Source organism: Xenopus laevis, chromosome 3S (genome assembly GCF_017654675.1).
Source record: "Xenopus laevis strain J_2021 chromosome 3S, Xenopus_laevis_v10.1, whole genome shotgun sequence".
Classification (NCBI taxonomy): domain Eukaryota; kingdom Metazoa; phylum Chordata; class Amphibia; order Anura; family Pipidae; genus Xenopus; species Xenopus laevis.
In genome coordinates, this window is record NC_054376.1 from 83,032,966 (window position 1) to 83,059,044 (window position 26,079).

Sequence of the window (26,079 nt, forward strand, 5' to 3'; positions counted from 1 at the left end):
TGGGACCCCCTTCACTTTGCCTGGCAACAGTGAAACATTAATAGGATAAGATAGAATTTGATAAGAAAAATGACCAAATGTGTGTTTTGAGATTACGCTTCCCGTAAATGGAAGAGTCTTACACTAAGTCCTTTGACATAATAAGATTGTGGGGAAAATTAAATATTTGTTTGATGTAAATATTGACCCTTGCATATGGCAGCAGCCAGAGTATTCTTTGTGCTGGACCAATATTCATATTATTAATGAAATGAACATAGATCATCTCAGCTTTACACTGAACTAACTGTAGATACTGAATAATATTGGGAAGTCATGACTATGGAGAGATTAAAAGCTCACACTTGGTGATGTTGCTGTCCTTGAACTGTATGGTAAAAGAGCAAGTTCTCAAGATCAAAGCTGTGCTTCATAAAGAAGGTGCCTGATGTTGATTTTCATGGAATTTTAACGAGACAGTAAGGGGCCGATTCACTAAGCTCGAGTGAAGGATTCGAATGAAAAAAATTCGAATTTCGAAGTATTTTTTTGGTACTTCGACCATCGAATTGGTTAAATTCGTTCGAATTCGAACGAAATCGAACGAATCGAATGAAAAATCGTTCGACTATTCGACCATTCGATAGTCGAAGTACTTTCTCTTTAAAAAAACTTCGACCCCCTACTTCGGCAGGTAAAACCTACCGAAGTCAATGTTAGCCTATGGGGAAGGTCCCCATAGGCTTGCCTGTGATTTTTTGATCGAAGGATTTTCCTTCGATCGTTGGATTAAAATCCTTCGAATCGTTCGATCGAACGAAAAATCCTTCGATCGATCGATCGCAGGATTAGCGCTAAATCCTTCGACTTCGATATTCGAAGTCGAAGGATTTCAATTCGAGGGTCGAATTTCGAAGTATTTTTAACTTCGAAATTCGACCCTTAATGAATCTGCCCCTATATGTGTATACATTTTTAATGGGGTCTACAGTGTATTTTCAAGAAAATACTGTGGTATAGAAGATATGGAAGAGTCTAAATTATCATTCATTTATTAAAATTCCAAACCAGACTCAATTTGAATAACAAAATAGCGAAGGAAAAGCAATTAGAATTGCAAAATGTTCTGGCATGACTGGAGAAGTAGGAGGCATTCATTTCTGAATTATAGTTAATAAACTGTAATACCGATTAGTTTTTCATAAAATATTATGTTTTGTTTTTCCCTAGTGAGGAGAAGGGTAAATTGTGATTTGCATCTATATTTCTCTGATTCTCTCTATGTATAAATATAATATATATATATACACAGTATACACACATATTTTCAAGTGAGAAGATTAGAATTAACAGGTAATGTTTAAACTGCCATCCCTTGAGAATTTTTAGCCTTTGCTGGTGATTGGTTACTATCTATCTTGATTCATTGAAAACTGATTTATTTCATGTCATTATTTTAGAGGAAGGAAAAAGATATGGACCTGTCTTTGAAGAACAACCAATTGACACAATTTTCCCTGAAGAATCTAGAGAGGGCAAAGTCTCAGTGAACTGCAGGGCTCGAGCAAACCCTCCTCCTATTTATAAGTAATGTCATTTTGGTTGGTTATGATAACTTCATGTGCTATATATTGTATCTGTAGCTTAGAAAATTTTGTATGGTGCTGTAAATCTAAATTTCTTTACCAGCATATTGGTAAATATACAATATACAGAACCTACATTCCAATTTCATTCTATACTTGATGTTGAATATAAAGGAGAACTTAACTCTCCTCTGTATATTTTTAACTACAAGCCCACCCACAGAGGAGCATATCGTCAGCATGCCCTCCTGTGTTACTTTACCATGAGTTTCTTAATATGATTGTAGTTGACCACAATGTGTGCCTTTACCAGTGAAAAAAGGGCAAGAGATGCCAAATTCAAAAGGGGCATTTATCTTTATATTGTAAAATGCTATTTTTTATTATATCTAGAATATCAACATTTTGACAGTTTGATTTCTTATAATATAAACTAGAAACATTTTTGTTTTTTTAGCACAAGATATGTGACTGCTTGTTGTTCACAAAGAACCTTGTAATTACCATCAGCCATAAAGCGATGGTTACTCACAAAAACATGGCAGTTATTAAATATGCACACATATTAAGTATAGAGATATAAGGTTGCCCTTTATGCATAGTTATTTTTCACATGGCATATCCAAATTTTTCATACAAATATGACTGGCCCTCTTATTGACTTCAAGATTTGCATAATCCTCTAAACAAATACCAACATAGCTTATTATACTCTTTTTTTTTCTTTTTCAGGTGGAGAAAGAATAATTGGGAGATTGACTTTCTTAATGAGCATTACAGTTTGGTGGGCGGTAATCTTGTCATCCACAATCCAGACAAATACAAAGATTCTGCGAGATATGTTTGCATTGTATCAAATATGTATGGGAAAGTCTGGAGTAGAGAAGCCACTTTGAACTTTGGATGTAAGCATTTACGTATATACAGTACAGTATAAAAGTTGTAATTACTTTAGATAGTTTACAAATGAACAATATTTTCCTTCAATTGTCACTTTATCACTTCTGCATTAGTGTGTCAATGGAAAATGGCATATTATAAAATTCCAGTCATTTATTTTCCCTACAGGTCACTTAGATTTGGTGGATTAGCTCAGTTGCTCTGAACTAATGAGTCAACAATTGATTATATTAATATATATATATTCTCAGAGGAGAACAAATAGATGCAATTAGGAGCACTCACGGTTGTAGTGATAAAGGTATGTCTTTTTATTGGAGTGTTACAAACTACCCCACATCAACGCGTTTCGGTTCTCTCAGATTCTGAGAGAACCGAAATGCGTTGATGTGGGGTAGTTTGTAACACTCCAATAAAAAGACATACCTTTATCACTACAACCATGAGTGCTCCTAATTGCATCTATATATATATATATATATATATATATATATATATATATATATATATATATATATATATATATATATATATATCTTAAATAAGAGAAGGCAGGTTATCTACCAAAGTGCTGGATGAAGATTTATGGAGAGAACAGTGAATCTGTAAAAGTTCCCTGCATGTTTTGGAATGCATTTCTCCAAAGGGGATTGGTGATTTTGGTCAAAATTGATGCCACACTCACTGCAGAGAAGTACAGACAGATTTTGATCCATCATACAATACCTTTAGGGAGTAGTCAGATTAGTCCCAAATTCATTCTGCAGCATGACAAACACAAGGAAAAAATATTAAAGAACGTTCTGAAGCAAATACAATGCAGAAAACAAGGAATCTTGTAGCAGATGGTATCCCCCCCCCCAAAAAAAAAACCTGATTTTAACATCATTGATCTAGCCTAGGATTACTTGCAGACAGAGGCAGGTGCAAGTAAGACAACCAAAGTCTGCTATGGAATATGGAATGGTAGCATTTTCTCCAAGAACATCTTGAAAGACATTCTAAGCACATTAGAATGAGAACATAGTAACTCAAAAGGGGATACCTGCATTGATTGCTACAGTGCAGTTGCAGTGAAAGGAATTAAGTGTATACATTCTCACTCCTGAATTGATGCCAACCAGACATAGAAGTTTACAGCAAAAAAGCATCTTATTGTCATCGAAGTGCAAGCACAACTGCACCATCAGCTGCAATTGTCAGGCACAGCTCCCCCTGGTGACCACAATGCCACTGGAATTATGCACAAAAACACTTCATTGTTGGTAAAAAAAAAATGGCCATAGCATCTGAATTTGCACTTTGAAAATTGTGCACTAAGTTATCCTTTAAGTATAGCAACATCCAGTCTTGTTCTTCCAAGGTAAAATAAAAAAATTTGAATTGATTTTAATGGGAATATGCACCCAGTGCCAGAAATATTACTCTCTGTTTATTATAAGGAAACACCATCTAGATATGTTTTTCCTATGGTTGCAAAATAAATTCATTTAATAGAACACATTATATTTTTTATAGATCTGGATCCATTTCCTACGGAGGAACGATACGAAGTAAAAGTGAAGGAAGGAACTGGAGCAGTTCTAATATGTGATCCTCCTCCACATTTCCCTGGTAATCATTAAGCTTTTTTCTTTATGCTAAAGTACATTTTGATTGGAAATGTCTTTGGAAATCAGAGCAAGGTTGCCCCAAGGGTAAGCAATCCACTACACCATAATTTGTGGTCTTGAATTGTGTTTAGTACATGGGAATACCTAAAGCACCACACAATTAATTCACAATTCATTCTAGAGCATGCCTTAAGACAGGAGTCCCCAACCTTTCTTACCCATGAGCCACTTTCAAATGTAAAAAGAGTTGGGGAGCAACACAAGCATGAAAAAGTCCCCGGGGATGCCACATGAGGGGTACCAAGTAGCCTGTGAAAGGCTACTTGGTACCCCTCATGTGGACTAGCAGCCTACAGGAGGCTCTTTTTGGTAGTAAACCTGTTTTTTCTGCCAAAACTTTCTACCAAAACTTGCCTCCAAGCCTGGAATTCAAAAATAAGCTTTTGCTTCAAGGACAGTGAGAGCAACATCCAAGAGGTTGATGAGCAACATTTTGCTCACGAGCCACTTGTTGGGGATCACTGCCTTGAGATAATAAGGCTGGTTACTTTTTTAAGGTGCTGGTAAGGAATTTTTATTACAGTGAGAGCTATGAAGTTGTTGTGCTGGCAGATATAAAAACATTTGAAAAGTTTGAAAAAGGCATGAAACTTGATGGACATGTCTAAACCAAACTATGTCTAAACTATGAAATTCACAATCTTTCTTCCATAGGTGAATGGGGTTGCTAAATACTTTCCTGGTTCACAAATGCAAACTTTAAAATATGATTTTATTATAATACCATATAGTATATATTATTTTTCCACTAACAGTTTGTTAGTAAATACCTTTGCAGATTTACAAAACGTATATATTTAGATTTCAAAAAGCAATAACTGTTCACATGAAGGAAATGTTGTTCAATTCACATTTATTAGATTCTGCTATTAACTCTTTGATTACTAGTCAGATTTTTGCAATTAGATTTTGCAGAAGATAACACCTATGTTTACTGTGGCACAATTAAATAGACCTTATATTTCAACTATTTTACATTTGAAATAATTACATTTTTATTGTTGTAAAGTACTAGGGATAAGTCCTATGCGTTCTCTAATTTTGGGCACTAGAAATAGTATGCTAATTAGATCTCCTCTTACTATTCTTCGAAAGAACCAACATAGTTCTCAAATACACTGTACTGAATTGTTTGGTGTATACAGTATATATATTCCATTGTTTTTTCCTTCTCTTGTTTAGATGATCTTAATTATCGCTGGCTTTTAAATGAATTTCCTGTGTTCATCTCAACTGATAACAGAAGATTTGTTACACAGACAAACGGAAATCTGTATATTGCAAAAGTTGAGCAGACCGACCGAGGCAATTACTCATGTTTTGTCTCCAGTCCTTCTGTTACGAAAAGTGTATTCAGCAAATTTATATCACTTCTTCCACAAACTGATACTTCAGGTAAGAGATGTTATGTTGTTGACACACCTTTAGATACTTTCACTGGGTTGCAAGTGTCCTTACAATTGTTGCACTTGTTTGGTGTTGTGAGCAGCCATGTAGAAAAACATTTTGCTACATCTGTTTAGCAGCTATTTGTATTTTGCATGCCATCTATGTAGTATCCAAGATTCATTGTTTTTCAATTAGGTGCGCAGTTAAGGATAAAAGAGGCTGACCTAAAGTAACAGCTTTCAACATTTCAGTTAATATTCCAATGGTAAAATAAATAATGAAGGTCTACTGTCCCAACATCAGGCCTGATTTAAGTTAAATGTATGAAGTATAATTTATTAGAGGTATGTATGAAGTATAATTGCCTACTTCAGCCAAAGTCAAGTTGGCAAAACCAGAAACTATAGAGGCGCTTCACTCCATGAAGAATTCACGGAATCAGTTACACAGCCCAGGTTTTAAGATGCTGAAGCTCATAGAACGGTAGTAATATGTTCATCGCTTAAATAAAGCTCAAAATGCATAAATTCATTAGTGAACTCAAAATAACCTCAGAACAAGATGCAATGAATTGCAGGCCTCTCAAGCCCGTGATTATGTCTCAACAATAAAATACACGGTAACAATATAATGCACTGGAACATCAAGAAAATCATAATAGCTTGTCTCCACCAAAAATGACCTGGATGTCTTTAAAGGAGACCTTAATATATTAATGACTATACGTTTTGAAAATGATTCCTTTTTTAGAAAATCTTTTTTTCATTAATAGACTTGCTTACGTTATCCTACAAGTAGGCACCATTTTGTTATCAAGGCAAGCTTTGCATCATCCCAAAATCTCATTGGTGCCTCAGAAAAGGTTACCTGGTGCCCATGCACAGACTATACAGTTATAGACAGTGAGAAGGGTGGTAGCATGCGAAGAGATCAGTGACATCAAGAAGGTGCCTAAATGTAATGAAAGTGATTTATGTGCTTTAGGAATAGAGATGGGATAAACAATACATGATTGACAGCTGAGATTTTTAAATGAATTGGATTTCATGTTTAATTTGAAAATGACTTTTACTATACAGCTTTCTATGTCTGGATGACAGGTCCTCTTTACTATTTACTAATGGGATATTCTGTTTTTTTTAGAGAAACCTAAACGGTATACACCTGTTATTAATGTCAAATTTAAAGACACACGGGCCCTGAAAGATCAAAACGTCACACTAGAGTGTTTTGCTTTGGGAAAGTAAGTAATACGTTACCATGTATCAATGTATTTATGCAGGCAAATGACAGAATAGACTGTAGTAAAGCATCAAGCTGTTTAAAAATGTGAACATTATGGCTAGTATACATATTCAAATTTCAACAAATTTCAACAAAATAAATGTGGCTTGGCCCCCATGGCGCATATTTAATATTATAAAACTATTACATATTAATATACAGAACATCACCAGGCTTTGTCTGTTTTAAAAAACGGTGTACATTTTCGATGAGCTTTTTCTTAAAGTGACTTCCGCTGTAAGAAAGATAAAATAACAGTGGCAAATTGGACATTTCACCCAGCATAAATATGCCCCCTTGTCTTAGAGCAGTGATCCCCAACCAGTAGCTCGTGAGCAACATGTTGCTCTCCAACCCCTTGAATGTTGCTCCCAATGGCCTCAAAGCAGGTGCTTATTTTTGAATTCCGGGCTTGGAGAAAAGTTTTGGTTGTATAAAAACCAGGTATACTGCCAAACAGAGCCTCAATGTAGGTTGACAATCCTCATAGGGGCTACCAAATGGCCAATCACAGCACTTATTTGGCACCCCAAGAACATTTTTCATGCTTGTGTTGCTCCCTAACACCTTTTACTTCTGAATGTTGCTCACGGGTTCAAAAGGTTGGGGATCCCTGTCTTAGAGGGTCAGTAGAAACACTGTGTACTGTTACAGTATACTGTATAGCACAGATGATTTGTAAAACTGCACATTTTTCAATGGTGGTGCCTAATACAAATCATTTTTAAACTGCTCTTTTAACTTCATCATTAACAGAGATTATATCAAAGTACATCAGATTCAACCAGTCCTGATCTTCTAATAGCACAATGCTGTCATCTATCTGTTATAGAGTGCAGACAGCACCAGCAGAGCTGTCCCCTTGAAATCAGTTGAATTGAATGTTTTGATAGGGATGCTGGTAAAGTCATAGCCAATCACCATTCATTGTCTGGAGGTCTGAGGCATCACAGGGCATCATATACCCTACCCATGGGTATATCATAGTGAGTTGTACTGCTGCCAGTGGTATAGCTTGTGCTGCAAGGTGAATGGGTGGGAGGATAAAGGCATTATTTATCTTATACTGATTCTTGGAAGTGGGAAAGTGTTGCATTTACAGTTAATCTTCAGGAGGAGCTAAGCGAATCCTAAAATAAAATTAAAATGTTTGTGTGATAATCATATTATTATTTTTCAGCTTACAAATGCATATTTTCCTTGTTATTTTGTGTTCAAAGAAAATCTGTGTAATTCCCGTGTTTTCTTTTGCTATTTAAATTGCTTAATGGTAGCAGGGTAGTGTCAGTTGTGTATTCAGAAGATTTTTTTGTGGCATTCGTTTTGATGCCGAAAACCTTGTAAAAAAGACGCAATTTTTTTTGCGACTTATTATGGCCTGAATCTGTTCCAAGTCAGAATCCGAAAATAATCCATCTAAAACTTCCAAATTCATATAAAATCAATGGCAGATGTCCCCTTAACCATTCCCTCACTAAATGTTTGGAGTTTTCGTGGTTTTCTGGTGTTAAACTCAAAAAAAGTGTTTTTCCTGCAACAATCCAAAAAAGTTGTGTTTTTCTTGATCCGATATTTTTAAGTTTTTTTTTGTGATAAATAATGGCAAATTGTGGATTCTAGTATGGTCAGACTTTTTTTTATTTAAAAATCTGAATAATTTCGGATTTTGATAAATAACCCCCTCAATGTTGTACTATTTTTGTTATTTTGAAAACAAATCTCTTTGTGCATTGCAAACAGGTCTCTGTGTGATTGATCTTATGTTATCTGAGCAATACAATATAATGCAAATCATATCATTTCTGAAAGTGCATGGTAGATATTTGAGTTGCTGGCCTTTATGAAGAGCAATTATGGTGATATACAGTATTTATTGGAACAGATAGCAGTTTTTTCTTTGGGTAAAGTTCTCTTGTTTCCCACACACTCACAAATATGTATAAACATTGCTACCTTTACTTCTAGTCCTGTTCCTGTAATCACATGGAGAAAAATAAATGAGGCGATGCCAGCTTCAGCAGAAATAAGCATGTCTGGGGCTGTCCTAAAAATTTTCAATATCCAACCTGAAGATGAAGGGACATACGAATGTGAAGCTAAGAACATTAAAGGGCTGGACACACACAGAGCATATGTATATGTAGAAGGTATGACACGTGTTAAAATAATTGGGTTCTGCTAAGCAGCATTACAAAACTGAAGGGTTCCTCTGCCTCTTTGAATAAATATTCATAATGGTATTTCGTTTCTGCCTTATGATGACTTACACTACCTGACATTTGACAATACATTTTGAACTTAACAAAATGTTATAGTTTTGGTGAGTCTCACTTTATAATAGTGATAATATAATATAATAGTGGTTAATATAATTTTTATGTTTTCACCTTTTCCCCTTGCATAGTTTCATACTGGTAAAATTGCTGTTTAAAAATTCATATGCTGATTGCTGTACTTTCCCAATTTTTGAAGATGGATAGCTCTCCTAACAAAAAAATGATACAGAGAAATTATGAAATGAATTCATTAATAATGTTAAAAGGCTTGTTTCTAGGAAAGGGTAAAATTACTAATTTTCTGTCTTAAATTAAGAGTCACTGATCCCTTATAAGCCAAGATAAATTATTATGCAATGAAACTTTATACTGCATAGAATAAAATTACCTGCACTGATTTAGGATCTCCTCATGTTAATAATATACTGCTTTAGATTTCTATGAGCTATGAAACAGTCACTTAGAAATCTCATGTAATTCTACTGCTGGAAAATCAGATAATATGGATGTAAACAGAAAAGAGCTTAATTCCTTGGTTCATGTTACCAAAAAGCCAGTTGAATTTAGAGAGTAAAGACTTAATTTCCAGTTTTTAAATGTTGTATGTTCTTTGAAGTTTGGCCTAATATTCTAAAATATATATTTTCTTGGTTTCTAGGTGTGCCAGAATGGGTAGAACACATCAATGATACAGAAAGAGATATAGGCAGTGATTTGCACTGGTCCTGTGTTGTTAAAGGCAAGCCACAGCCTAGCATCAGATGGCTGAAAAACGGAGCGTCGGTAAGCACAATACGAACGCTTGATGTACTTTAGCAATGGAACAATAGTAGAGTGAACATCTGATTTATATAATAAATCAAATATATTAATTTATTTTCTCAAAACAGTTTCAATTAGGCAATGAAGTATATTTTTGGCATTCAATAGGTGCAGTATGTAGAAACAATGGGGATCGTTTATAGTTACATAGTTACATAGTTAAATTGGGTTGAAAAAATACAAAGTCCATCAAGTTCAACCCCTCCAAATGAAAACCCAGCATCCATACACACACCCTTCCCTACTTTCACATAAACTATATATACCCATATCTATACTAACTATAGAATTTAGTATCACAATAGCCTTTGATATAATGTCTGTCCAAGAAATCAGCCAAGCCATTCTTAAAGGCATTAACTGAATCAGCCATCACAACATCACCCGGCAGTGCATTCCACAACCTCACTGTCCTGACTGTGAAGGACCCCCTACGTTGCTTCAAATGAAAGTTTGTTTCTTCTAGTCTGAAGGGGTGGCCTTTGGTATGGTGATCCTCTTATGGGTAAAAAGGTCCCCTGTTATTTGTCCATAATGTCCTCTAATGTACTTGTAAAGTGTAATCATGTCCCCTCGCAAGCGCCTTTTTTCCAGAGAAAACAACCCCAGCCTTGACAGTCTACCCTCATAATTTAAGTCTTCAATCCCTCTAACCAATTTAGTTGCACGTCTCTGCACTCTCTCCAGCTCATTTATATCCCTCTTAAGGACTGGAGTCCAAAACTGCACTGCATACTCCAGATGAGGCCTTACCAGGGACCTATAAAGAGGCATATAAACAGTGGGCACATTTGCACGAGGGCAACCAATCAAATGTTGTCAAATTTCATTGTTCTACCTGCAGTTTTTGTAAAAAAAAGCTAATCACTGATTGGTTGCCATAGGTTATTGCCCAGGTGCAATTTTGTCCAGTGTTTATAAATGAGCCACGAGTGTCACATACACATTCCAGAAACCACTGTAAATACTTGCTGTGCCTGTGCATCGTGTCAGTGGTATACCTCCCGTCTTTTGACAGAGCAGATATAGATTTCAACGGTAAGCAGAATCATCCATGCAAAGTCCATTGCAATTACATGACAGCATTTTAGCTCTTCATTTGATTATTTTATAAAGAACCAGAAGGCAAGCACTGTTAGGGAGACTTTGGACGGGTTTCAGAAGCTTTTCGATCAAATTTATCAGTGCAAATAACTTAATTTACAAATAACTTTAAAACCATTGAAAAGTTTTAAATAATGTATATTTAAATAATGAATACTGGAAAGTTTCTTAGAAATATGTTTTCTTTTATTAGGCAAAATTATATTGTTGGGTTCACAACCCCTATAGTATCAATATTGACTAACAATAGAAAGCAAACTCATTAATAACATGCAGGAGTAAAAGAGTTTTGTTGGGCACTTGCAATTCAAACCTACTCAAAAAAGCTTTGTCAAAATGCAATTGATTGGCCAAGTAAGTTCCTACCAACAAGTATCTACCTTTATTATTGTCTTAAATTTTTTTGCGACCATGACACAAAGCTCTGTGTACATCATGCTGGAGAAATAGTAGGACCCCAGTAAGTAAGTAGTGATCCAGTTCGTTTAGTAACTTTTGAATAATGAGTAAGTTAAATCTGCTTCTTAATTTCAGTATGGAAAGGGTGAACTAAGAAAGAGTGGGCTGACTTTGGACGATGCCGGAATCTATCAGTGCATAGCAGAAAATATGCACGGAATTATTTATGCGAATGCAGAGTTAAAGATTCTCGGTTAGTAGATTTCACATTTTTGGAACAAGTTGTTGGTTTTCATGCAAAAATATTTCTCAAGAAATTTTGTGTTTTTTGTATATTTGCGAAATGCATGCAAGAAAATTGTTATTCATTTTCAAATACAATATATCAATTACTTTACATCCCACGCAGGTATCTAAATTCAGCATTGTATGCCTTGTATGTTATTGATATCTGTATCAATAGTTTCTCTCCTGTAGTTTTTAATCTCATTGCAGTAGATGATCTTCTACTGTACTTAATTTCCAGTATAAAAACTCAAAATACAAAATCCCAGTCATTTCTTTCTTTAAGCTTAAATGACGATGATGTAATTTTCTGTGACACCATTTTTGTTTCCCTTTTAGCTTTAGCACCAACATTTGAATTTACTCCTATGAGAAAGAAAGTTTTAGCTGCCAAAGGAGGACGTGTAATCATTGAGTGCAAGCCAAAAGCTGCTCCAAAAGCCAAATTTTCATGGAGTAAGGGGACGGAGCTGCTAATAAACAACAGTCGGTCAGTACTAAGAGTTGTGTATCTCTACTGTCATTTTAAGTGATCCCAACCAATGGCAGCTTTCGATGCCTGCATAAAAATAACCCAGGATTATGCAGATGGTTTATGTTATTTATGTATGTGTTTATTTTTGTCAGCACACAAATATTTGGCATGTCTCCACTGCCTTCTAATTTGTGCTGTAAAAGATCACATCCTAAGCAAAAGTCCAACACTATGATACATTATACAGCAAAAAGTACACTTTTCAGAAGTGTCAGATCTGTGGTATGTACAAACACAATATTATGGTAATATATTTATGCATTTGTACTTCCATTTACTGTTGGAAATGGAAATTAATGGTGTAGGATATATTTCTGCACTGGGGCTTCGAAGCTGAAGTTCTGCTGCTAGTGTGGCAAATAACACTTTATATGCAGAACAATACTGCAAATGATTTATAACAAATTGTATTGCTGTGTTGCCATCTATTGTTTTGAGGCAAACTCATCATATTCACAGATGGGATTCCTCCATTTCTGTAAGCAAAAGTTTTTTTTCTATTCTGTGTATAATCAGAATTTTTTATTTAATCTAACTAAATAACTTTGCCCGGAAAATGTTTGCTGTGTTTTATCTCTTAATTAGCGTATCAATCTGGGATGATGGTAGCCTGGAAATCCTGAACATTACAAAACTCGATGAAGGCAGCTATACTTGTTATGCAGAAAATGACAGAGGAAAAGCAAATGGCACTGCCGTACTTTCTGTCACGGGTAATTAAAGATAAATCATTATTTGCATGATATTCTAGAGAAGCTGTAAATAAACTCACAATACTGAGTATACATTATTCAGATTTACCTGAAATGTATAAAATAAGTTAATTGTAATGATTAATTAAACTTTCTATTGGAAAGATGTTATAAGAGTCTGTGACAGTATTCTAGGCTTTATTAAGCCTTGTTAGGTGATGCCCAGCTATTTACAGTAGAGCAAGGGTTATATATGACTATAACACACAAGGCAGGGCCTTTGATTTTGGAAGGTCGGAAGGAATGGTGTAGTTGAATTACAACTTACATAGATAGACACCAGGAGGTTCTTGCAGCTACAAAACAGAACAAAGTTCATTTGTCCAATACAAATGATCCAAGAGGCAAGGTATTATTAGATGTTAAAGTGCCAGGACAGTTCAGAAGATGCAATACATTCTGGCATCATGTGGATGCAGCTAGGGAAGTTTAAGGTGCACTTTTAGGATAGAATGCCCATACAAAGGAATGAGGGAGAATAATTCTAACCCTTATTCCCTATCCAGCTGCAGTTCCTTCACTTTAGGCTGACTTGGAGCATAGGGGAGTCCTGTCCCTACCACAAATCCTTGTTGGAGCACAGGCTTCTTGTGCTATTTAACCTCTCTATATCACTCTCCTAGAGAGAGTTATTAAAGAGTTAACCTTACTCTGGCTAAGCTGCCTTCACAGGGTCCCTGCTCCCTGGCTTATCACTGAAGGTACAGGTCACTCTAGGGCAGAACAGCTTTACTGGGATGTGTTGATCCCATGCTCAATGGAACAGATGGATCACTATGTTAAAGTGTGGCAGGAGGCGGTCATTCGCCAGTAGACCAATAACAGAAATATGTAAATTAAATAACTACATACATGGGCATCTGCCCAGCAACTAGAGAGATAATTCTATTAATGGAACAGACCAGGTAGATGCAGTAATCTACTGCAAAAGATGCCTTTTTATTTGACACTACATGTTTTGAGCAAAAATGCCCTTTGTCAAGGGCCCACTTGAAACATGTAGTGTCAAATAAAAAGGCATCTTTTGCAGCAGATTACTGCGTCTACCTGGTCTGTTCCATTAATAGAATTTGCACTGACTACTAGTACCGTGGACAGACCATAGATAGAGATAAGGAAGTGTAGGGATTTAAAGCCATAGGAATTAACGAAACCGATGCAAAAGAAAAAATGTTAGCACAAAGGAAAATTGTTCATTGGTGCATACTGTAAAACATGCAGCATTTTTGTATACTGCATGTTTTACAGTATGCACCAATGCACAAAGTATGCAATGGAACATCTTTTTGAAGTTAAGTGTGTGCCAAATAATTTAATTAGGCTGTTACAATATTCAGTGTAACATTTTTGAAGAATATTGCAGTTTCATATGCAAATGGGAGAACTTGAAATATTTAAAGTGATTTTGAAAGTGATTTTGATTTCTCATTTAAAACATAACCAAAATTCCCTCATTTTCAACATTTCTCTATGTCTAGTAGGAATTTAAAATATTTCTCTGGAGTCACTGTTGATTTATAGCTACAATTGCTTTTCATAATGCTATTTATATAATATATGCTATTTATATAATGTAATGAGTTTTGGCCACACTAGAGATGGTGCTGTGGGAGTAGAGCAAACATAGTAAGCCTAGAGGGAGCATGGGAAGCTACAAAAAGCATGACGTTATTTTAGCACTGCAGGTATTATACTCATTTAGAACCAAATTCATAAACTGAATTTTGCTGCATTATTCCTTGCTGCCCTGTCTCCTGATGTTGTTATGAAATGAATACATTGTGCGTGTGTTGAGGTCAGGTGGACCCAGTAGTAATACTATAAATTGTATGTTTCAGTCCAAAACGTGGGTTGATTTTAGGATTGTTGGCATCCTAAAAGTCAATGTAAATTATAAATAGTGTTTGATGCTCTTCTGTGGGCAAGAGTACTAAGAAAACATTTGAATGGCCACATCAATGCCAACTAGACCTATATCTAAAATGCCCACTACTGCAGCATTAATAAGGTTAAAAATAAATGCAAAACATATAACCCCAATTCTGACAGTCTGTTCTCAAAATGGAGCCAATCAAAGCAAACCCCCAACTAAACCAAACTGAATTGTAGAGCTCTAAGACACCATCAACATAATATAATAATAATAATAAACTAGATCTCCACTGTGGAACAAAAAACATTACAGTTCTCTGATAGGCACAACATGTTGATCTGCATACATTAAAAGCTGGTACTGAAAATCATTTAAAGAATCAAGAGAAACTGTATGTATTTCACCAATAATATGACTTTATGAGACAGTAAAAGATAATGAAAAATCCTCACACTGAAAGGCATGCTATAAGTTCCCTCCCACCATCTGATGTCATGGCATATAATTAAACCCAGTATGTATAAACCATAGATACTCACCATAACCATTTCTTTAGTTATTCAAGAAAGGGGCCAATTCAACTGCTCATTGAGGCCACTATGTGTAACAGTATTAAAGTCAATTTTATACCCATACTTCTGTCTCACAAGTGCTTCATCTAAATTCTGACCCAGATGGCTCAACATTTCACCCACACTAAATAGAGCCAAACATTTGCTACATGCAAAATCTCTTGCATCTGTATCGAAGTACCATTTGTAAAGGGTGGAAAAATATTTCATTCCTTACATATCTTGAGTGTCTCATTAAGATTTCTCTACTTCCTCCTACTTTCAAATAGTTTTACCTATATTTTACATAGGGTTACAAGGACAGATTATGGTGTATCCCACCTGTTTAGATTGACACTTAAAATGATTTTATACGGATGCAATATTTATCACTATTTTGCAATTGCTTTGACTTAAAATTGCTTATTGCTTCTTTTACAAGTATGCATTCCTTGTAGTTTACTAGACATAAACCAATGGGCAGACTCATTCACTATATGCTTGATACTTTTAAGGTTTAAAGGGTTGTAATGCCCAGTAGATCTTCATCATTCCCTATAATATGCCAGTATTTATGGATGTTCCAAGTATTACAACTACTTGTCACACTACAAGCTAGGACCTTTAGTACCACCATATCCTCATGTGTATTAGCTGTACTAATGTATGGAACACTCCTAGGCCTCTTACTAAATTCACACCTTCTAAAAAAAAGTTCCCACTAAAACTAAACAACTTCTACCACAAAATGTTAATTACTTAATGCCTGTCGGTAAACTGCCTCCAAAATCTCTTCCATGTAACCCTTCAACCAACTGCATTCCCTGATGATTTGAGCCTCGTTGGTAAATTCTGAAATATTACTACAGTTCCTCAGAACACAGAGTCTGAGTGGCCAGTGTTCGTAATGATAATTTGATTACATCTCTGATGATGATAGCTATTGAATGCATAAACAAAGTGGAATCTTCCTTTTTAAAATGTGTACAAGTGAGAAGTTGGACTATAATTTCAACATCTAAATATGTAGTTTGAATAGCCTTAAACTCAATACTAAAGAGCTAGATGTTTGATTGAGATATGCATAGCTCATCCTTGGTTCCTCCCCATACCAAAATTATACCCACTGTTTTATATCCACCATAATTTGACTTGTTAGAGATATATATGATGGTAATATACCTTCTGCTACTCCCAAAGGCCCACAAAGAGCCCCATATAATTTGGGGCCATGGCTATACAACAGATTTGTCTGTAAAAAGCACCATCAAAATAAAATTAATTGTGCTTATGTACATATATTTACACCCCTGTAAATACATAAGATATTTATATCCATAGTAACCTAGCTCATTATGAATGTTGGGTTAAATCTTGATATTCTTTTAACGTATTCTGGGATTTGTAGTCCAGCAACATGAGTTACATGTGGTAGAGCAACAGTGAATCTAGTATATCAGACCCTTTCTGTATATTCCAGCAGTAAGGCCCAATTTTGTTTATAAATTTGTTTCTCGTTTTTTCCAGCTGCCACAAAGATAACCCTTGCACCTTCAAATGCTGATGTGACTGTAGGTGAAAATGCAACCATGCAGTGCAATGCATCTCACGATCCCACATTGGACCTTTCATATATCTGGTCTTTAAATGGCTTTCCAATTGAATTTGACATGGAAGACAGACATTATGAACGGGCTATACGGGTATATAAAAGAGAATTTAGCTTGAATTACAGTAAAATGAAATGTCATTTTTTGTGAAAAGGTGTAATGATTACAAAGCAGTATTATGCTGTTAAAAAATACTGTGACTGTACTGAAGAAAATAACTTAATAATTCCCGTTATTGCAAAGGCAGTGTTAGTAATGTTTTGGCAAACATAACTAGGTAAAGCTGACTGTATGGTGACCAAATTAAGACATTTTTATGACAGAACTGCCTAATCATAAGCCGACATTTTCTTTGGCACTTTTAAAAGGTACATATCTTTCAGGAGGAAGACATGGCCTAGCGTTTAATTGATCAGCCTTAGGCGTGGATCTCATGCCAGTTTGATTCCCTGTGGCAACTCCTCGTGACCCTTTACAAGTCACTTGGGGCATATTTGTTATGCTGTGTAAAACGAAATTATCTGAAAAAACGGCATAAAAAGCTGTATAAAATAAATAGCGAGTTTATCAAGGTGTGTGTAATTTTACTCCATTTGAACACCAGATTTTATTCCGTTATTTGACATTGCTTCAGGTGAAAATGTATGTCATTTTTTACACGGCAAAGCCTAGTGATGTGTGGTGTATTATCCCACTGTTTTTTTATACAGCATAATAAACGTGCCCCATAATCTTGGGTACTTGGTGCTCTTAAAATGGCTGCCTTGCTTGCTGAAAAAGCACTTTGAGTCCCATGGGAGAAAACAATATATAAAAATTATTCCCTTTACCCTTTCATGTCAGTACCTGCCTCGGGGGAGTTTACACTCTTCCACATTCACACATTATGGTTAACCTTTTAATGTGGCTAATTGATGAAAGCTTAAACTGGCGAGTGCAATAGGATTCCTAGCAGTTCTGTCTGTTTTAGGATTTAAACAGACACAATGATCAAAGAGATTAGATATGAGTCAATTTAGCAGAATGTTTTCAACTTGATTGGTTAAATGCCATTCTGCCCTATAGAGTAGCAGTAACTAGTTAATCTCTCCTCAACAGCTGTGCTAAGTTGCTTGTCTAACAGATTGATTCTTCCAGCATGCATATATAAGACATAATGGAAATCCTTGCTTCTTGCATGTGATATGTTTGAGGAGGGAGAATTTAACCCAATGACAGTTGCCAGCAATGAACACTTCCACTTCTTAGGACTGAATAGCATTCAACCATTCAAAGCTGTTAAAACATTTTTACAAATCTGTGTGTGTTTTGTTAAACCAATAAAACCATAGTTTTGATAACTATTGTTAAAATGAAGAATAGCAGCCATTAATTGATCAGACCCTTAAGGATTTTGGATTGTGAAAGGAACCAAGATTACAGTGAGGAACCCCACTGAGCTAGTATCTGCGTTTTACTTGTACAGCATTATGAGTTTCATTTATCTGGTCTTTCTCAGCTGCCTTTGCAGAATGATGTGGGCAGCGAACTCATTATAAAAAATGCACAACTTAAACATGCTGGAAGATACACTTGCACAGCACAAACAATTGTTGACAACTCTTCAGCTTCAGCTGATCTTGTAGTCAGAGGTAAGAATACTATGATAATTGTCCTTGGTTGCAAAATAATATGCTAATATTTGGGTTAATTCCCATTTAGTATTTATCTTAAGGCGGCCATAGACACACAGATCCTATCGTACGAATCGAGGATTTTTACGATTTTCGGATCGTGTGTGGCGTGTGCCGACATCTTTCGTCCGGCGGAGATCAGTCGTTTGGTCGATCAGTCAGGTTTGATTTTGACCCGACCGATCCCGCCGGAGCCCACGGCACATCGTAAACGGATCGTTCGGCCATACGGCCGAACAATCAGATTACACCCGATATAGCCATGTTTGTTAATGGCATATCGGGGAAAGATCCGCTCATTTGCCAAAACGATCTGCCAAACGAGCGGATCTTTGCATCTATGGCCACCATTAGGGTGTTTTCGGCATCTGTTTCAAATGGGTTTAACAACATGTTCTTAAATGTGAATGTTTCTGTTTTTTCTAAATCTATTTTAGGGTTATGAATTGTACTGTCCAGTATGTTTTAAAAATTGTGTTGCAAATTAACCCCATTCAATCAATGTATAATTGCTAGGTATTGGGGCAAAAATGTATTCTAAATATAATGTGTTCCATTAGCTTCTCTTCAGTTACATTGCAAATTTTAGATTTCAAGACAAAAGATAATGCAAGTCGACACAAATTACATAGAGCTTGTTGTTTCTGTAACATATGGAATGCAGTTTGTCATGTTCACAAGACATAACCTACTGTGTTCAAACAGTGCAGTACTCATTGGAATTCTGCAGACAGTTCTGGAAACCTATTCATTACTTATGTACCTTATAGGAAATTATAAATGATGGACAAGTCTATTTATTGCTTATTCTTGTTACTGCAGCCAGCATTTTATGAAATATGGTTAAAGAAATGACAGTGTACAGCAAATAACACAAATCTTACATATTTGTAAAAGTAAAAATAAATACACACTATTATAAAATTTCATTCAGTGAATGATTCCATGATTAGTATATTCCTGTAGCCTGCAGGAACCAATCATTTCTCTGGACTGGCAGAGTGAATGTGTCAGAAGTAGATTTTGAGTTTACAAATTAAAATGAATTTGGACAACAATAGATATTTTTCTATTTCTATGTTTAATAATTTATCTGCTACAAAAATCAGAAATGATGGTTCCATTCTGTTACCAACCATTGAAAAACTGTCAGTCAAAATTTTTGAGATGTGGCACTGCAGTTAATTATTTAATAAAATGTTTGGTAGTGCATAAGAGTGTGAGTGAAGCAGAAATAACTTTAGGCTCTACTGCAAGTTTGTTTTAAAGGAGAACTAAATCTTAACTAAAGAAGTAGGGCAGAAATGTTGTACATTATGTTTTGGGGTTCTATACCAGCCCAAGGGTACTTACATGCATTTAGCAGGGAAGATCTGTGCCCCAGTAACTCCCCACCATCTTGTCTGCTGATTCACTGCACATGCTCTGTGCTGCTGTCACTTACTGATTATAGGGACTGACTCACAATATACTATATATTCATGCAACAGTTGTAGGATAGGAAGGAGCATAACAATCCGCAGACTTGGCTGCAAAATTCCTTTATTATCACAACATGTTTCGGATCATCATGGATCCTTTTTCAAGTGAAAAATACAATTACAAAAAAGACCAATTTATAACACAACACCCACAATGTTACTCCTCCCTCAGTGACATCATATGTTAATCAATCAATTATTTAAAGTAGCGTGCATTTCCCATCTTAAAGACGTGTTTATCCACCAGAGGAACTGTGCACCTTGCAACACACTGCAACATTAAAAACAATGTAACATTTAAAATATAACCTTAGTACTTAGAGACAACATTAAAATTGATACAATATTTTAATTCATAAAAGAATTACTTGAAAATTAGGCACTACTCTTTTCAGAGTCTGCCTACCATATGTGTCCGAAAACTGTGTCACTATTTTGGAAGATTAGAGTAGTGCCTAATTTTCAAGTAATTCTTTTATGAATTAAAATATTGTATCAATTTTAATGTTGTCTCTAAGTACTAAGGTTATATTTTAAATGTTACATTGTTTTTAATGTTGCAGTGTGTTGCAAGGTGCACAGTTCCTCTGGTGGATAAACACGTCTTTAAGATGGGAAATGCACGCTACTTTAAATAATTGATTGATTAACATATGATGTCACTGAGGGAGGAGTAACATTGTGGGTGTTGTGTTATAAATTGGTCTTTTTTGTAATTGTATTTTTCACTTGAAAAAGGATCCATGATGATCCGAAACATGTTGTGATAATAAAGGAATTTTGCAGCCAAGTCTGCGGATTGTTATGCTCCTTCCTATCCTACAACTGTTGCATGAGTATAAATTTGGCCTGGCTGGTGTGGCCTGAGTAGGAAAGTGAGCTACACAGGTGGAGATCGTTTGGATAAAACTACATTTTTGAATATACTATATATATAGAATATAAATGTCAGAATAAATTGTTGATTAGTAAATTATCCCGATTGTTAGTACATGGCAGCACAGAAACCAGTGCAAGTGCATCAGAGTTTAATAATCAGCCCTGTAGCATCAGTTTATATGGCAAACTTAATTTTCTCCTTGATAATTTGTGATGACCCCTAAGCTTAGCTTCTCAACAGCTGCCCAGAGCCCACTGAGCATGTGAGTGTCACTGACACTCCTAACAAAACCCAAGATCGGGAACTCCAGTGACAACTTTGAAGGCCTGGAACATTACTGCTATAGAGATAAGAGTGCACCTATAGGCTGGTGGAATAATATAGCATTTCTAGCCATATTTATTTTTTGATTTCGTTTAGTTTAGTTGTTTATATTTAGTTGTTTTCAATACTTTCCTTCTTAATGGGTTAGCAGGTTGGTCAGTTCTAAAGAATGCTTAATATTTTGTTACATACCCTTTATATCACCCTCGGTAACGAAATAATAGTCTGGAGCTTGATGTACTGTAAACATTCCTTACAAATGAAAGATATAGTATATTTGCTAATACCATGTGTGTATTTTCTAGGTCCCCCTGGTCCTCCAGGTGGTATCAGAGTAGAAGAACTAAGAGATACTTCTGTAAAATTAACATGGAGTAGTGGAACCGACAATCACCAGCCAATTTCTAAGTATAACATCCAGGCAAGAAATATTTTGTCTGACGACTGGAAAGATGTAAAGACAGGTGCGTCATAAAGTTAGATTACTGTTTTTATTAACATGTACTTGCTCTTCTTCTGATAATAAAAGAAATGCTTTCTTAACAGACCTTGAGTGAACCTATACTTGTGAATAATGGATGGATAATTATGAATCCTTGTGCACATCACAACATTTTTGGATATGTAATTTTTTTATCTTTTCCATGTAACAATGCCTTGTCTTCATATATGTTGTTAACGTTTGTTTTTTGTTAACTTTTCTAGAAAATCCAAACATTGAAGGATATATGGAGATGGCAAGAGTTATAGATCTGATTCCTTGGATGGACTATGAATTCCGGGTTATAGCAACAAACACATTAGGAGTTGGAGAACCAAGCTTGCCATCCCCAAAAATAAGAACAGAGGGAGCTGGTATGTACATATTGCTATCATAACTTTTGTGTAGTATGTCAGCTAGATGTAGTCAGTGTGTTATACTTAGAATTCAGTATCTTCTTCATGACTGAACATTAGCACTAGCTAAAAAGTTTCATGTCAAGTCTTAGGATTCATATGGTAGAATGTAATATTGGTCTCTAATGCAAAAAACATTTGTTATTCATTTGCAATGCGAATAAATGTTCACAGAGTGAACAATTATGCCTTTGCCCCTCACATGACCATTGAGAATTGTATAGTTTGCGATAGTGTGCAGTGTATGTAATAAAACTTCTTATTGAAAAACTTGTTATATTTGCTCAGAAAGTTTACACCACCTTCAAGCAGATGTAAAAGGTTCACAATGCACAATTAAGATTTGCAATGCAATAACAAGTCTAATGAAGAATATTACATTACCACATGCAAATTTGTACTCTTAATTGCACGCAAATGTGTTTGTTTTTATTATTTATTTTAAGGATGCACCAAATCCATTTTTTTGGATTCAGCCGAACCCCCGAATCGTTTGCGAAAGATTGGCCGAATAACAAACCGAATCCGAATCCTAATTTGCATGTGCAAATTAGGGGTGGGAAGGAAAAAACATATTTTACTTCCTTGTTTTGTGACAAAAATTCATGCAATTACCCTCCCTGTCCCTAATGTGCATATGCAAATTAAGGTTCAGATTCGGTTTGGCCAGGTAGAAGCATTCAACCGAATCCGAATCCTGTTGAAAAAGGCCGAATCCTGGTCGAATCCCGAACTGAATCCTGGATTCGGTGCATCCCTAATTTATTTATTATATTTCCCCCCTAGTATTTGATAAGAATCAATATATGTACATTATTTTAATATACCATTTGTGCAGCAGCCTGCTTATGTGATCAAACAAAAAAACTTTGCATTTGTCACTCAATCATGTCATAAAAACAAAGAAAATGATCTATACTGATCTGATTAAATGTTTTTTGCATCAATGTTTATATAGAATAAAATATATTTTAATTTAAAAAATGCACAGACAGTAACCTTTTTGAAAGCGATATTATGGGCATTAAATTTTGTCCTTTGATACTCTGCCGAATGCATGTTTGAATGAGTTAGATTGGCAGATAAACTGTTGCTGTTGAACTATTGTTATCAAAATTCATGCAATGCGTTTATGGCCACAGCATGTGAACGTGTCCATGTCAGTTTGTGAGCTTTATGGTGCCCCCGTCATGTTACAACTACCATTAAACAGACCTACCTTCAAAAGTGTTTTCTTTTTTTTTTTCTATGTTAACCCATGTATGCTCAGGGATACTCAACCTTTTGAACCCGTGAGCAACATTCAGAAGTAAAAGGAGTTGGGGAGCAACTCCTGCATGAAAAATGTTCTTGGGGTGCTGTGATTGGCCATTTAGTAGCCCCTATGTGGATTGTCAGCTTACATTGAGGCTCTGTTTGGCAGTTCACCTGGTTTTTATACAACCAAAACTTGCTTCCAAGCCTGGAATTTAAAAATAAACACCTGCTTTGAGGCCACTGGGAGCAACATTCAAGGGTTTGGTGAGCAACATGTTGGTTGCTGGTTGGGGATCACATAGATTGTGTTATTGACTCTAAGAGGGTTATTTACTAAAATCCGAATTTTCTTACTATTTAAATAAAAAAAAGTCAGACCAAACTAGAATCCACGATTCACCCTTATTTATTTTTAAAAAAGCTCAATTTAATCAGATCGGGGCAAAACACGATAAAAATCGAGCGGAAACCCGAATCATACAAATTTTTCAGAATTTTTCCTGAAAAGCCCAAATTTTTCAGATTTTTGCACAAAAAGGCCAAAGTAGTCGCGTTTTCTGGCTAATTCCAGTGCAGAAGCTTCCAAATAGGATAGGGACCTCTCACATTGACTTATATACAACAGGAGGTCTGAGATGGTTGATTTTCGGATTCAGACTTTTTGCAGCACCAGATTTTAATAAATCCCGAAAAATTCAAATTTTTTAAAAAAAGAAAACGAAAAATTCAAGTTTTGCACCAAAAAGCCAGACCAGACTTTAGTAAATAACCCCCTAGTTGTTTTTCCAGATTTGCTTATACTATTTATTTCTTCTTCTAGCACCTATTGTAGCTCCTGCAGAAGTTGGCGGTGGTGGTGGAAGCAATCGTGAGTTAACAGTAACATGGCAGGCAAGTATTACCATGACTGTAGTATTGAATAAGAAACCAACCTACTGGGTCATGTTTGAATAGTCCTGTAAAAGTGTGTGACTGGGTAATATTCAGTGTTATTTATACAATAACACATTTTCTCATCGACACTATCTTAGGAAATAAAGTGGCCTGAATACTGAGTGCAATTTCAAATGTTATTAGAACTTGAGAGAATAAATGGGTGCATGGAATGAAAAACATTAGTGCAAAAAAACAATTGAATTGCAATGTTCATTTTGCACATATTAGTTCTTGTGTAAATAATTTAGTGACTAGCAAACAGAAAATATTGCACCTTTTTCGTTTTGCACACATACATAGTAAATGTATAAATTAATTTATGAGAAACCTTGTAATTTTATGAAGCCTTGAGCACACATATCTGATCCTTTGAGATTCTGTTGCTGAAGCAATTCTATAAGGGAGTAACTAAAACGCTAAATTTCAGACGTGCAAACTTTGACAGTATAAGGGCTTCTCTGCAACATATTAAGTGGGAAATGCTTTTCACATGGTTAAACACAGAACAAAAATGGGAAGTCTTTAAAATGCTGCTGCTGCTGTCAGTATATTCCACTTGTAAGCAAGGAACATTGTTGCAAAGCAAGACCTTTTTGGTTCAATAGAAGTATTGGTGTTGAGGTGGATAAGAAAAGACGTGCTTTTAAAGCTTTCAAAATAACTGGGACAACCGAATCATTTATAAGGTACAAGGAGGCCAATAAATCATGCAAAGAAGCTATAAGGCAAGCTAAAATTGATATAGAAAAGGATACTGCAGCAAGCAGTAAAAAGAAAAATATATTTTTTGAATATGTTAATAGTAAAAAAATGAAGCAGGAAGGGGTGGGACCTTTACTATCAGAGGGGGTTGATGAAAACAAAATTAAAGCGCAGATTCTGAACTCATATTTTTCCATCTGTCTACACAAATGAGGTAACAGTTAATGATGGTTTATTCTTAATAGTCTCAATTCTAGTAATACAACTAATGATGCATTGTTCACACATGAGGAAATTCAAAAGAGACTAGAACATGTTAAGATTAACAAAGGTCCGGGGCCAGATGGTATTCATCCCAGGGTACTTAGCGAGCTTGACTCTGTGATTGCCAACCCTCTTTACTTAATTTTTCAGGATTCATTGAGGTCTGGAATGGTGCCGAGAGACTGATGAATTGCTAATGTGGTGCCTCTATTCAAAAAAGGATCCCGTTCTCAGCCTCAAAACTATAGGCCAGTTAGTCTGACGTCAGTAGTAGGAAAGCTTTTCGAAGGGTTAATAAAGGATAAGATACTGGACTTCATAGCAAATCACAATACCCTGAGTTTGTGCCAGCATGGTTTTATGCGTAATAGATCTTGCTAAACTAACTTAATTTCTTTTTTATGAGAAGGTAAGTAGGGACCTCGATTCTGGGATGGCAGTGGATGTGGTTTACTAAGACTTTGCTAAAGCATTTGATACAGTGCCACACAAAAGGTTACTGGTTAAATTAAGGAATGTTGGCCTGGAACATAGTATTTGTACCTGGATAGAGAACTGGCTAAAAGATAGACTACAAAGATTGGTTGTAAATGGAACATTTTCTAATTGGACCAGTGTTGTTAGTGGAGTACCGCAGGGCTCTGTAC

General features: G+C 35.6%; 1 protein-coding gene across 3 annotated transcripts in view; it reads left to right on the forward strand.

Annotated features, from left to right (window-relative positions):
* The window catches only part of cntn1.S (contactin 1 S homeolog), an 80,767-nt gene that overhangs the window by 40,779 nt on the left and 13,909 nt on the right, over positions 1-26,079 (forward strand). For all 3 annotated transcript variants that reach the window (XM_018254107.2, XM_041587512.1, NM_001087736.1), the window contains 15 exons: positions 1,440-1,566; positions 2,298-2,470; positions 3,984-4,079; positions 5,321-5,533; positions 6,671-6,770; positions 8,777-8,958; positions 9,746-9,870; positions 11,548-11,665; positions 12,037-12,187; positions 12,818-12,945; positions 16,936-17,111; positions 18,517-18,649; positions 21,682-21,840; positions 22,082-22,231; positions 24,351-24,421. In XM_018254107.2, the coding sequence (XP_018109596.1) occupies positions 1,440-1,566; positions 2,298-2,470; positions 3,984-4,079; positions 5,321-5,533; positions 6,671-6,770; positions 8,777-8,958; positions 9,746-9,870; positions 11,548-11,665; positions 12,037-12,187; positions 12,818-12,945; positions 16,936-17,111; positions 18,517-18,649; positions 21,682-21,840; positions 22,082-22,231; positions 24,351-24,421 (2,102 nt within the window). The remainder of the gene's footprint in view (positions 1-1,439; positions 1,567-2,297; positions 2,471-3,983; positions 4,080-5,320; positions 5,534-6,670; positions 6,771-8,776; positions 8,959-9,745; positions 9,871-11,547; positions 11,666-12,036; positions 12,188-12,817; positions 12,946-16,935; positions 17,112-18,516; positions 18,650-21,681; positions 21,841-22,081; positions 22,232-24,350; positions 24,422-26,079) is intronic.